Genomic DNA, 14,712 nt, shown 5'->3' with positions numbered 1-14,712 from the left:
ATGTGTGTTTTACAGTAAGTTTATAAAGTACAGGTTGGAGATAGAAAATATGTACTTAACATCTTGTTTCTAGCTGAACATTTCTACCATGCAACCATATTTGTTAGGAATTTGGGGGGACTGAAAGGGACTCAAAAGAGTGCCTGTTCTATTGCTCAGTTTTAGCTCAAAAGGAACACAGAAAAAGGAAAACAAGGCGTAAATGACATCCACGGCTTTGGAAGTGGCACAGCAGTAGAGCCCTTGCCTGGCATACTGGAGTCCCTGGGTTCCATCCACAGTACCACACCCACACACTAAGACCTCTCCAAGGTCACCTGGCCCACAGTTATCAAGTATCCAGTATCTTAGCTTTCAGCTCTAACTCTTGTCCTTGGCAATCCATTATCCCAGTATTATAATTGTAAGATAGGAATGAACTGAAACACTTTTCATATATTATCTAACTTAAATGACAACCATGCAGGGCAGAGGTTACCAAACCCAATTTACATAAGAAAAACTAAGTCATAGATTCAGCAACTTGGCAAGGTCAAGACAGTAAACAGCAGATATGAGATCTGAACCCTAGACTATCTGATATAATGATAGAGTTCAAATTCTGGGAGCAAGGGGACGCTCCTAGCCACCCTGAGCAGATGTGGAAAAGGCCAGGTTTAGAAAACTGAGCATATTGTTTCCTTGCTGAGTCCCCCTCTCCCCTGGCTTTTGTGAACAAAGACACAACCATTCTTGTTTTCCTGTCTCTGCAACACTTGGACAGCCTATTTTCAGGTATTGCAGCTGCCTGAAAGTAATAAGATACCTTTTTTTCTTTTTGCCATGCTGGGGATCAAACCCAGCAAGCTAGGCAAGTGCTCCGCCACTGAGTTCCCCAGTCCCCAAAAGATAGTTTTTTTAAAAAGTCTGTAATTTTGGACTTCCCCTCTTTTAGACTATCTCACCCACTGACTAGCTTGAATCAAAGAATTTTACTACATTTTAACATTACTGGATTATCAGACTTTAACATTATCAGGGAAAAGAGCACAAACCCTGTTCATTTGCCGGGATGACTCTTCACCTTTCCAAACATAAAAGGAGGCTGCAAGCATAAATCCCATTTGCATTACAGCCAATTAGCGTTAATGAAATTTAAATTCACCATGAGATTTAAGACATCATGACTAGGTAATACATACTTATTGGAAATAAAAGGACATGATATTTTAAAAGCTATTATTAAAATAGAAGCAGAAAAAATAGGTTTCCAAGTCCTGATTATCTTTTATCTTGTTAAAAAACAAAAACAAAAACACCCAGATCTTACTTTGCTTGTACTGGTGACAAGAACACTAATTTTAATTAATCCTTGTAATTAAGTATTAAAAGTATCTCTTGCTTTCTCATAGGTCCTTAGGAAATATATCAATATGTCTCTGACTTCTAGTTTATATATAGGAATTACTCACAAGTGGAACATGCATATTTGATTTTAGTGATTTATTGAAAAGAAAAAACTTTGTAGGCAGAGTTAATTCAATTTTCCGGGTAAGTGAAGACCTTATGCTGAAAACACCTTTGTTTCTACCTTCACATTTGAAAACTTTCTGGTTTGTTAGCAAACATCCCTATTCGAGCCATCCGGGGGCACGGCTTCATCTCTGTTTTAACAGAATATTCCAGGGTCTCTGGTAACCTGGGGTCAGTAGAAAGGTGAAAAAGACATGGAAGACTAACTTCTAGGCACTTAAAAAACTTTTCAAAAATCAAATGATCTAACTAACCAACCAACCAACCAACAAGTCTCTATGATCTAGCTGATGTACATGTGTAACTGCCAAATAATGAGAGAGTACGGTCAATTGAGTATCCTAATTAACAGATATCCTGTTTCATTCACATTAAAAAACGTGCTCCCCATTCACTTGAGCGCCCACAGCAAGACAGGAACGGCCCCAGGTGTTTGGGAAACACTAGTGAATGAAACAAACCAAAAAGTCCCCAAAAGTCCACTGAGCTTACACTTCCGTGGAGGAAGAGAAAAAGCCAAGGATAAAGAGAGCTCAGTGTACAGGGTGCCAGCAGGTGACACCCACCAGCAGGGAAGTGGAGGAGGGTGGGGAACCCGAGCTTGGAGGCAGCTAAGCAAGTGGTCAGGAGGCTGCATGAGAAGATGGCGGCTGAGCACAGAACTGCCGGAGGGCAGGGGGCGAGCCATGCAGGCCTGGGCAAAGCGTGCTAGGGCAAAGGGCCCGGAGGGGAAAGCGACCTGGCCACAGTAGAGAGAGCAGGCGGGAGCAGCAGGGGCCAGAGCGGGAGTGACCAAGGGTGGGTGAGGTGTGTGCACACACACTGGAGAAGGTTGCATGTCCTAGAGGCCACAGTGACGGGCAGGGTCCCTTGACCCTGACTCCCATCAACAGCTGAGGGTGCACACACATGAAATGCCATGGTAGTGCAACCACTAGGGTGTGAAGTCGCTCTTAAAAAGCAAAGGAACATTTCATTTTTTAATTGCTGTTGACTTCCAAGTGCTTTGCCAGTTCAAGTCCATGAGGCGGACAATTTGTCCCTATAAATCTTAGTTATAGCAGAGCCAGCCACAAGCAGCCCTGGAAATGACCCTTCTCATTCCTGGCAGCTAGACTGGTTTCAAGAGATCCTAACAAATAACACCAGTTTTTACTTTTAATGCTTGCAGGTAACTCCATTAAGTTAAACTTTTAGTCATTAGAATGCTAGGTCTAAACACAGATGAATGAAGAGTGCCTGTCTGGGAAATGAATAATTGCCCTGCAGATACACAAAATTCTCTGATTCCTTTGGTCTAGCTGTACTTGGGGAACAGGGTTTTCAGAAAGGTACCTTTATATGCTGAATGCCTGTCAATACGAAAATAGGTGGCAGTAGTTATTTCAGCTACAGAATGTCAAGAACTGAATAATCAAGCATTAGGTTACAAAGTTTAAAAGTTAATACAGCAGCACACAGTATTTGTATTAGCGCTTTAAGTGGATAAATTAAATTGAAATGTGTCCCTTAAGCAGTCATTGAACGAGCAAGATGAGAAATAAATTGAGCTGCACACCGGCCTTTATGGCATCTAACAACTGTGTCTGTCAACACATGGATCCTTTTCACTGTCAATTCGACGCACATTTTGCAGACCTTGGGCCTGCAATTATTTCATTTCCTTTCTTGGAAATGTGATTTCCACTTACTTTTGGAGAATAAAAGGCAGACAAAAGGAGGAAGGAGTTGCAGTATTTTCTGATTAAGATTATCTGTGTAAAATGGTAAAGGAAAAAAAATCTATACACACACACTGAAGCATTCCTCAGAAACTAACTTGTCTCAGCTAAATTGCTTTTGTGTTTGGGTATTGGTTCAAATGTAGCCAGATTGTTGATGTCAAATTAGGTGTTAAACAAATTTAATAGGAAAGATGAAGAGTGAATATAGATCATCTTTCTGTTAGAACCGTGCAAATGACCCCAGTCAAAAGAAAGGAAATGCATGCCTGCAGGAGGAAATGTGCTTTTAAACACAATGAAATTAGATAAAACTGTAAATCAGCAAGAAGGCCATTCATTCCAAAAAGGGGGGGGGGTTAATAGCACCAATGAGAGAAATGCGAGAGAGGAAGAAAATACCAGTTGGCAAAAATAGATTCAAATTGAATTTCAACTTCATTTGTCCAGGTTTCACCTTTTAAGCTAAGACAGCTAAAGCTACAAAAAAAGGGGCTCTTTCTCTCTTGACAGAACAGGAAATCAGAGGTTTAATTAACTGCGATTACAATATTGGGCTGATCTGATTTGCCTCACCTCTTCCTTTTCTTCAGCTGACAAACTAGCTGACATCCTGGCAAGAGAACTAAAGCAAAAGTGTAGACTAATCTCAAAAAGAGCTTGCCATTGTTATCAAACAAATTGATCTTCCTCGAGAACTCTCTGACAAAGTGTCACTTTGGAGACAGTCTGCGTACATGACTCCTTACACAGGACATTTTCATCTCCGGGATATAGCAGGACGGAAGCGCATGTTTCACAGAGGACCGGGAAATAAGGCTCCAAAATGAATGCTCCAAAGTGGCCTCTGCAAGATCTAGCACTTTCTTCGGCTGCTCAGGAACCATTAAAGAGGGATGAACTAAGCATTTAACTTTGAAGGTCTAGGTGTCTCCAGATGTGGAATTAAGTATCAGCCAGGTCAATTCTTTATGAACCTGTTGCCAAACTGGTTTAGGGAAGGAATTCCCTTTAGACATGGTATTTGCTCTGGATCTGAAGGATAGCTCTGGGGGAGGAGCTTAGAAGCAGCAGTTGGCTCATCAAAGGAAGGAGGAAGAGAACTGCCTAGCCAAATCAAAACTTCTCTGAAGAGAAACAAACCAAAGAAGCACACGTTAGTCATTACAGATTTTTCTACATACTACTTAGTAAAGAGCATCATTACTTACTGAAACGTAACCTTGGAACTTGTGCATCCTTCCAATTTACGGGGCCCTTCACCTGGCTCAGGTGTTAGGGGGGACGGACTGTTGAATTCTGCCTCCAGAGTTTTCTTGGTCAAGGCTGTTTTTGTTACACTGGATACAGAACCCAACACTGGCATGGATTTGGACTCTGAGGTGGCTAATATCCCGGTAGGACCTTAAAACCAAACACATACCTCAAGTTTAATCATTCTGTGTGATGCTTATTAATATGGTACTGAAAAACAGATTAGGTGAAAATCCCTCAAGGAGTGAAAAGGACAAGTCTGTTAAAAATTTCAAGAGCATGCTGAAATGCTCCCCCTGGAAATCAGCTCTGCGTTGGTGGCACTGCCACTTTCCGACTTACCAGGAACACGCTGAGGAATTGTGCACAGAGCTTTGGGAAACCATAAAACCCAGCCCTGGTTCCCTCGGTTCCCTCACAGACCAGAGTCCTTAGTGACCCTGGAATTGCGGAAACTCTTTTCTGCCCCCAGAGTATGGCTTCCTGGCAGCCCTGCTGAACCACCTCGCCTCTCAAGAGTTAATTCTTCCCAAAACTCAGCTCTGTGTTTTACACAGAAAATGGACCGATGTCAAAAGGCTCTTTTTTTAAAAGGCTCATGAAGGCTTCTTGAGCATTAAACAGCTTTTATGAACATTTTCATTTTAATGTGAATGAGAAGTAAGTGGATTTATTGCCTCTTAAAATACAGACACAGGATTATGAAAATTAAGTGGCAAAGGGTTTGCCTGTTTACCTTTTTGACTTTTCTGTTCTTTGGGACAGGATTTAACAACTACAATAGGGCTTGTTACTGAAATTACTGGCATACCAATCTAAAAATCCTGGGCATGTGAACTACACCTTGTCCTGGCTTTTTTCTGTCTTTCTGTAGAAAGACTGTGTCCTAAGTAGTTTTTTCTTAGAGCAAACTTCTGGTATATCTTTCCTGAAACTTCAGAAGGCATGCTTTTGAAACAAAGAGATTTACGAAATAAGTCACAGATATGAAAACTTAATGATGATTTCTAAAATTTTGACAGCAACCTTGAAAGGCACGACACTAAGAAGTGGACATAATTTGGGAGTCTCCATATTCATAAGAAATGCTGGATCATCTCCCAAGATGGGAGCTTCTGGTGGATACAGTCGGAAGTGCTAGCTAATCCTGGTTATTAATATTTAGCTCTGGAATGTTACTCTTAAATTTGACTATAAATTTGTCTGGGATACACACCCTCTGGACTGGAGAGAGCCCCAGACCACAAAGCACTGGTGTGTGACGTCCTTACTTATTTCATCTGTACCATTTGGGCAGACGGTTGGTGACACTACTGAATATTCAGATTGAAAAAGCCTTTTCCTCCCAGCTCTGTTAAGCCTCGTGCTGCAGGGGATGTGGGAGTAAAGAGAGAAGGGCAAAGAGAGTAGCTCCTGGAAACATGCATAAGAAACTGAATCCTGGACTTGCTGCCGACCAGCTCTCTTCTGCCTTCGGGCAACTGATGACGTCAGCACTGGACAGCAGTGAAACGACCTGCCCTTGCAGGAAGGCATGATCTGCTTCTGAACACACCATCCCCGCTGCTTGTTCTGCAGCTGAAGCCAAATAAAGAGCAGGGAGAGTAACGAGCTGAGCCAGAGCTCTTATTTTTCTTATATACAAAAAGAAATAAAGAAACATGCATGATGTTTGAGATTATTATTACTTAAGCTTAAGCTGCCCAGGGCTTTCTAGGAGGCACTGGCTGATCTTTAAGTTGTCAGTCTGGCAGGCCCCACAGCTAAGGAAAGCAGGGGAACATCATTCAGCACCAGAAGAAAAAAACAAAGAAACGACAGTGCATGCCTAGCTCTCGGGGTGACACCGCGAACCCAGGATCTGAGTTCTGCAGAGTCTGGGTCACCTCCCTTTTGATGCTTCCTTTGTCCACAGTTTCCTCCCATCTACTTTGCCATAATATTTTGTGCACTGAAGCAAACAAGGTCAGAGACTTCCTTGTACCTGAGGCACAAACCTATCCAGGACCTCAGCTCTGTCATCGGACCCTTGCCATTCTTCTGCCTGTTTTCAGCTGCTTCCTCATTCTCTCCCCTGGAACTTGACACTTGGCCAGTCCAGTCTAGAAAAAGATTCTGGGGGTAAATGCTGCTTCCAGACTGATGCGAGGAAAATGTGCCACCAAAACGATGGTATGATCTCATTTTTGATGATGAGAGCTTGCCAGTCTGTTTTTTCCCTTTTTCCTTGGCTACTAGGAAGCTCAAAGAAAATTTCTGTTCAATTGCAAGTCACTCCCTCAGTATATCTCCACCTTGCCAATGATGGTTCTTATTTCTCTATTCATGTATTAATGGTTCTATTGAATTTGTTATCTTTACTTCTAACTTCCCTCAAATGATACATTGAATATTTGGACACTGGTGGAATATAATAATATAAAATGAAAGGTCCTCACCTTGCCTCTAAAATATGTTCCTTTCTCCACTCTTAGAATTATTCCTATTTCCATACTGACTAAAATGAAAGTGCTTCCTCATTTCTTCCACCAAAAATTATCTGAACAAAGTGAGAGTTGCATGTTTGATCAAATTTGTGAATGAAAAAATATTCCTGGAGGAACACAAAAGTCTATGGCAAAGCACAAAATGTAAATGACAGCACACTAAAATGTCATCCACCAAATCCTAAAACACAGACAGGAAATACTGGAATGACTGACTCAGGCACACGTCACCAGATGAATAACAACTCATACAGAGGCTGTGCAAACACTTGTACAGCAACCTAAGAAAAGAGTGTCCCATGCGCCCCTTTGAATTTCCTGAGAGGTGGTTATTTTGGGGATAAGAGGAAGAGTCTTTGCAGGATTTTAACCAAATTTGCAAACCAAATTGCAGACTGAACAGCTAAATTATACACACACACACACACACACACACACACACACACACACACACACATATATGAGGTTTCATCTTTTTATGGCTGGAATTCTGCAGCTTTTGATTCAAGGAATCAATTCACTCAGTTGTGTGAGTGAAGTCTTTCATAAAAACTAGTGCTTGAAGCTGGTTGGTACACACCTGGAATCCAAGCAACTGAGGCAGCTGAGGCAAGACTGCAAGTTCAAGGCCAGTCTTGGCCACTGAGTGAGACCCTGTCTCAAGAAAATAAAAATATAAAAGGCTAAGGATGTAACTCAGTGTAGAGTGCCCCTGGGGTCAATCCTTAGTGCTACAAAAACAAAACGAACAGAAAACCGAGAAGCTGATCATCAAAATCCACCTTTATATTCTCACAACTTAAATTTGGTCAACATGGCTCAGTATTTTGCAAATTTAAAAGTTACAATGGACTATTTAGAGTCAACCAAGTTGAGCCTAGAAGATTCAGCTATGGCTGTGATCTGTACTTAGCATCATTTTTTCAAAGCTAGCTGCTTACCTGGCCACAAGGGGGAAAACTTCATAAAGGTTTCTGCTAATTCCCACGACCAGGGGGATGAAAACCACCAAAGACCTACAAAGTCAGTTCTGGCACAGAGTTTGAGGCCCAATGTGTGGCTAACATGACTGGAACACACACTGAGCCTGGGTCTTGTTCAGATGTTACACCTTTAGTCTGGGACAGAGCTGGAATTTTTCATCCACTTGGGTTCCCAGGCAGAGAATGAACTAAATGGCCATGAAGAGAAAAGGTAGTTTCTCTGCATTTGCAACTGATGTGTCATTACTACTAAAACTACCAATTGTCAGGTACTTACTCAGTGCTAGGCACAGTGCTAGCACCATTCATGTACTGACTTCCTTAACCCTGAGAACAAGCCAAGAAACAGTGCTTTCATTGTCCTCATGCTATAGATAAAGAAATTAAGACCTGAGGACAATCAGCAAGCATGTGACAGAGGTGGGATTCAAACTCAGGCAGTCTGGTTGCACAGCTGGGACTCAATGCTATATTCTTGCCCAAATGCCAGGGCATCTCACATTATAAATGCCTGATTACCTGCAAATGAATAAGTAAAAAAACACACCAATGAATAAAAACAAGCAAGTTCTGAGGAGATATCCACAAATACCTTTGCCCATCCAATACTTCTCACTCATATTAAAAATAAGCATTTTTAACATTGATTTTTAAAAGATGATTTCATGCTAAAAGGGACTTAAAGGAAGAGGTTTCAGAGGTAAAGAGAAGGACTATGGAGAATTCAAACGGCTTACTACTGCTATCTGCTTCTGCTGTCAACTTTCTGCGACGCAAAATCCTTTCTAACTCAGTCTCAGTTTCACTGTGTTCAGGGTCAAGGGATTTTAAGCTTCTTGAACTAGTGGATTTGTTAAGTGTCCCCTAAAGTGAAAACAAAACAAAAACAAAAAGGTTAATGTCTTAATACAATATACAAAATAATACAAAAATCAAACCAACAGAACATTACTGGAACTTGAATGGAATTTAGGAAACAAAACAAATTTTGCTATACATATATTTTAAATGTGCACATCCTCAACAACACAGAGTGTCAAGCATTTAAGACGATGCTGCTGATGAGGGAGATGCTAGTTTTGCATCAGAAGAGCAGAATGAGAACACCTCTTGATGAGCTAAGTGTGAAGCTCAGCAGTGGGAAGGTCCTTGGCCCAATGACTTTTAAGATTCTGATGTGTGTGGATCCAACCGTGGACAAGAGAATGGATTTATTAAACTCACCTTAGAAGGGTATCTTAATACAGCAGCCATGAGCTACTGAGCCCAAATCCTTATGGTACTAAAAACGTGTGTGGCTGATTCTTCAGAGAGAGGGTCTCTCACTGCATACCAGGCGACAATGGTGTTGTGGCTGCGAAGGAGGCAGGCCATGCTCTCCCAGGTGGCCTAGCTGAAGAAGGGCTGCCCCGAACACACCTTGACTTAGGTGTGCAAGAAGAAAGTTAAGATCACACAGGGAGGCATCTAACTCCATGTTCCTAACAGAGGTGACAATGGATGTATTGTGCAGGGCCCAGAGGATACTGGAAGAAATAAGAGAGGCATCCAGCTGTGCCCCTGCTGAAATTGGCACTGACTTCCAAGAAGACAAAGACTCCTGAAGGGGTTCCCTGCCCTGGCGACAGAGGGAGAGCTATGCTTTCCACTTCCATTTCCAGTCAAGGGTTTGCAGAGAATGTGGGAGATGTACTTCTCCACTGTATTAAGGATTCAGCACTACAACATTGCAAGGGTTGCAGAAGAAAGGTTCACTATTTCTTTGAAATGGTCCTGCTCAGCTATGCCAGAGGCTTGGGGTGGAGGGAGGAGCCAGGAGAACCATGGTCTTCTGATCAGAGGATAAAGGAACTCAAGCTCAGTATGACTTGCCAGACTTCATGTTTGAGTTAGAGCGGGCTTTTGTCCACCCAGGCTAATAATCACGCCAGCGTCTGTAACAGCTGAACTCACTAAGGTCTTGCCTCGCTCCTGTTCCTGCCCCACTGCCAATTTCTGGAATATTCTAAAGAATTCTACTGGTTTAAAAATGGTACCTGTGTTTCTTCTTCAGCCTATAAAACAAAAAAAGCTCCTTGTAAAATTAGATGGTTACAAATCTCACATTGATACAGGTTATTATGTTGTTTTTGTTAGGAAAAGTGCCCCCTGCCCCCAACTACCTGCTTGAAGTTATAGAAAAGTAGTCTGCTGACTGGAGGGAAATGGACTAATAAGATTAGGAGATTATATTATATTGCTGTCAGCTACCTTCACAACTCATGTGTGAAACACTTAGATAAGGCTCCTATTTCAATCAGATAAGTCTCACATTTAATATAAAACTTGTTTCTCTGGAAGTACCTCTTTTTGCTTTTCACTTACTACAAAAATTCACAAAATAGGGTTGAGGTTGTAGCTCAGTGATTATAGCACTTGCCTAGCATATATGAGGCACTGGGTTCGATCCTCAGCACCACATAAAAATAAATAAATAAAATAAAGGTATTGTGTCCACTTAGAACTAAAAAATATCTTTTAAAAAACTCACAAAATACATAAAAAGGAAAAATCACATCATGCATAATAGCACAGTAGCTTATTTTATAATTAAAAAACACAATGACATGGTTTATTTAACATTGCAGGTCAGTATTAAGTTGTTGAAGAGAAACACAGTGAGGTATGATTGACACTGACAAAACAGAACTACAGCCACTTCAGATAAACTTGAAAAGAATGTACTGGAACAGCTATCCCCATATCAGGTGTATTTATGAAGCTTAACACTTACCATCTATATGATTTGCTAACAGATGTTTGAAAAACTTATGGTTATTACTACTGAAAAAACTCATGAAATCACTACATCATTTGAATGTCAAGGACACTGTGATTTTTCCCAATGGCTGAAATTAATTCAAGGAAAAGGTGCAGGGATTTTCTATTGATGAATTTACCTTTCGCAACATCCTCTAGATTTTTCATGTTGGATAACAGCATTATTCCCCCCAATTTCGGACTACAGTGAGCTATCCTGTCACACCTGAGAGGGAGGAAGTCTATTTTCCATGCCCTAACCTTTGAGCCCCAAACTTCTTCCTCTACTTACTGCCTGATGTGGTTGAGTAAGCAAATACAAAAGTAAACTTTAAGTATACAGGCAATCATGGATGACAAAGATTCTAAACTCTCAGCGGACAGGAAGAGCTGAGCTCATAAAGCATAGGAGATTATCTTGGCTATCTTTGCGAGGATCACAGAATTTGAGAATGAGAAACTGGCTCAGAAACCATGTGATACATACAATTCTTCACTTTACAAAGAGAATTCAAACTCAGTGAGCTACAGGGTCTGGGCCATGTCCAAGGCTGGAACGAGAACTTAAGATCTGTTAATTCCCAAACGAGGGCTCCTACTTCACACCACCCGGATCACTTAACCCTCTTAGAGTCCAAGTTTGCTAAGTGCTCATCACACTGACTGATCCAATCATAAGGTGGCAAAATTAACCATTCAACAACTCCTCTGTACTTTGAAAAACTGAAAATGTTTGAAAAACACCCAGAAGAGAATTTGTTTAAAGTTGCTTTTGTTTCTTTGGTTTAGAGTCAACCGAATTTGAGACATTTAGATTAATTTATATTGATTTATTCTTCAGAAATCATCATTATCCACTTAGAGTGGCTTTTAAATGATTGGGGTGACTTAGGAGGTTCCATTCCTAAACCTTACAACTTGTGTGACTATGAGAGAAGAACTATACACATTTTATCTACAAAATATACAGCTTTAAAAAATTAATTGGAAGTAGGTTTGGAATAATGAGTTCCATCAACACTAAGACTTGAAAAATTGGCTTGAGAAATTACAACTCGAAATATAGAGTAGGGTTTTCCAACTCCCCCAAAATCAGTGATTTGTTTCTTTACGTACACTCACTCAGCAGCAAACCATAACTCTAAGGCTTAGACCCTGGGTCACATTCCACTGCAAAATATCCTTTACTGAGCTGCTTCCTGGTTGAGCACTGGAAGAGAACTGAACACATATTTCCTAGTGTCTCCTGGCACAGGTGCTTGCTCTCCACTCCAGGATGAAACTGAGCTCTTGGTGTTTTTCCACATTTGCTTCTTACGTGCTGTGACTGTAATGCTGGCACCACGTGCTTTACTGGGTACTACCTTTGATAATCCTAAGTCTGAATCCCAGCAAGAAGCACCAGAAGCAGGGTGAGCTGGGGGCTGCTTCTGCCTCTCATAAGAATGTAGAGTTTCCTAATTCCAGCTGATTGGGAGTTACAAAGGGTCTGCCATCCCTCAAAGGAAACTTCTGCTGGGGCACAGGAGAGTTGCAGTTTAGCCAAGAGGACAAGACAGGATCATGAGGTCCACTTTTAAAAGATACTTAATGCAAAGAAATAATATTGTCGAAATAATAACTATTAGAGATGCATTAGTGCCAAGTAGGTTGAGTGATTTAATAGTAGATCCAGGGTAAGAAGGATGGGACCAACTTGCAAAAAATGACATTTAAAAATTCTTGTAATTCATAAATAATTTCTCAAATTTCTCTCCTTGGAGTGGCAAAAAATCATAAGGAATATGATATTCAAGAATAACGTTGGAGCTGGGGGTGTAGCTTGGTGGTACAGCACTTGCCTGGCAAGGGTAGGGTTGGTCTTTGTCTCCCTAACCCCAAGAAAGTAATGCTGAGATCCAGTAAACTTGTTACCATCCAGCAGATCAGGGAAGAGGACATCTTGAATAATCAAGTGCTATCATATGTTTCTCATATAAATGTCTGATTTAAAAAATAAACCAAATTCCTAAAAGTCCAATGCGGTATGTCCTCTGTACAAATTGAGAGGATCAGAACTCTCCAGCACCTCAGAGTGCTCCTGGGGACATCTTCATCAACATTAATTAGCACCCTACTGCAGAGACAACAAAAGGGGCTGTCCTAGGCAGTGCTCCTTCACCAAACACCGGATAACAAAATCCCGATCAGAGAAGCCATTTGATAATAACCACATCCTTTTTCACTGGTTCTAACCCTTTGATTCTGTAGGTGGACCACCACTGTCAGCCGGTGATACACCTCTCTTCAGGGCTAATCCCACTTACTTAAAACTAAAGCAAATTAATTAAGCCGTTCTGTGTTAAGTCTACTGTTTGAAGACATGCTTGATGAAAATAATTCTGTTTGCCATCATTATGTGATGTCTGCATGCAATGCATAATTAGCACAGTAACAACAAACAGGGGCGTATCAGTCCCACACCTCCGCCCCCACATCTGCAGACTCACTGCGCAAAATAAGGGGGATTGGGACTGCAACAGGGTCTGAAAAATAGAGCTCTGTGTCTGAAGCACTTGCTACGTGAGGCGTTTGTCCCTGAAAGGGACATTTGGAGAGGGTAGCAATTTCCTCCACTGGAAAAAGCTCCCACTTTGGAAAGCAGAAATGGAACTAGAGATGGATGTTGTGTACATTGTCCGATAAATATAAATTCTCTTTAGAAAATGAAGTTAGGATACAGAAATGAAATCTTGCTGTATCCTCCAATTTTTCATTAAATGATTGTTTTGACTGTGAGAAAAAAGCAGACTGTGACCCTGAGATGAACACATCTGGGTGGGAGCTCAGGTTTACATGTAGGTGTCAAGAATCCCACTTTCACGTCTCAAGGGAAAGCGCTCTCCATGTAAAGCGCTACCCATCTATTATAGTTCTGTTATTCATAGACACATACAGATCCCCACATATGGCCAGACACTTGACCTTCATGCCTCAATGCCAGGATTAGAGGGCAAGAACAGGAAACAATGACTTTGGTGGAAGTGTAACCACTCTTTCAGAATAGAAAGAGCAAAGTGACATTTGACACATTATTAGCACATGGGTAGAGGAATCCATAAGTACAATCGAGTGAGCTGTCAAAAGAAGTGAGGCGAATTATAAATGGAAAGAAAATATACCAAAATAATTACCATTAAAAAACAGACGGTGACAATATTTTCCTTTCTTGTCCCCATGAACTCAACAATAAACCAGTATCTATTCTTACCAGTATTCCTTTTAGTTCATTCACTGCACTTTCAGAGCCTTTTGAAGATTCTGGCTGCAATTTTTAAAAGAAAAAAAAAATTTACTAATTATTCAGTTTAAAATTACCAAAGATATTTTGTATGGCATACTGCTGACAGCTTACATTGTTGACATGTACAGCTGTGTATTTTTAAATTAGGCCTACATTTAAGGTTTGGAAAAGCTATAAGCCATGTTAGTGCTCCCAAGCTTGAACTGAACCAAAATTTAAAAGTTATATTAAAAACAAAAGGACTCATGTTACCATCTTCTAAATATCATTTTGTTACCTCCCGGTCATCATTACAAATGGGAAAGAGTTGGCAAACACCAGGTTTTAAAGATTTGGTTCCAAAATGCTCAGAATTTTTTCTATCAACTGTTCTCTACATGCACAGCTGGACCTCTGCCAGTAAGCAAGGAAGAAAGAGAAGAGAGTGCAGAGCAGGAACCTGCGAGGGGCTAAGCTCTGCTCCCGGAGCTCCAGGAGAAGGCAGCTTACGGGGGACTGGCACGTCTTGTTTCATGAATCTCACAGCAGGACTGAGTCAGGAGAGAAGGAACTGGAAGAACATGCTCACATTAGCATGCCTGGCTGCCACAGCAGTAAGCAGCCTCTGAGAGGCCCAATTACTCCCTCTCATGAGGAAAGGGAGGATTTGAGGCAGGCGTTTAGAATCCAAGTCC

General features: G+C 41.1%; 1 protein-coding gene across 6 annotated transcripts in view; it reads right to left on the bottom strand.

Annotated features, from left to right (window-relative positions):
* The window catches only part of SHTN1 (shootin 1), a 96,035-nt gene that overhangs the window by 12,660 nt on the left and 68,663 nt on the right, over positions 1-14,712 (bottom strand). For 2 of the 6 annotated variants that reach the window (XM_079136629.1, XM_079136628.1), the window contains exons 14-16: positions 14,006-14,059; positions 8,694-8,820; positions 4,445-4,637 (exon numbers count right to left, since the gene is read on the bottom strand). In XM_079136629.1, coding sequence (XP_078992755.1) covers positions 4,445-4,637; positions 8,694-8,820; positions 14,006-14,059 — 374 coding nt within the window. Of the gene's footprint in view, positions 1-1,290; positions 1,679-4,444; positions 4,638-8,693; positions 8,821-14,005; positions 14,060-14,712 lie in introns of those variants that run through there. The other 4 variants (XR_013763247.1, XM_079136632.1, XM_079136630.1 and 1 more) reach the window with 3 other exon arrangements.

This window comes from Sciurus vulgaris, assembly GCF_902686455.1.
Source record: "Sciurus vulgaris genome assembly, chromosome: 4".
In the NCBI taxonomy this organism is placed as follows: Eukaryota; Metazoa; Chordata; class Mammalia; order Rodentia; family Sciuridae; genus Sciurus; species Sciurus vulgaris.
Note: the sequence above shows the minus strand (reverse complement) of the source record. Positions and strands in the feature narration are given on the sequence as shown.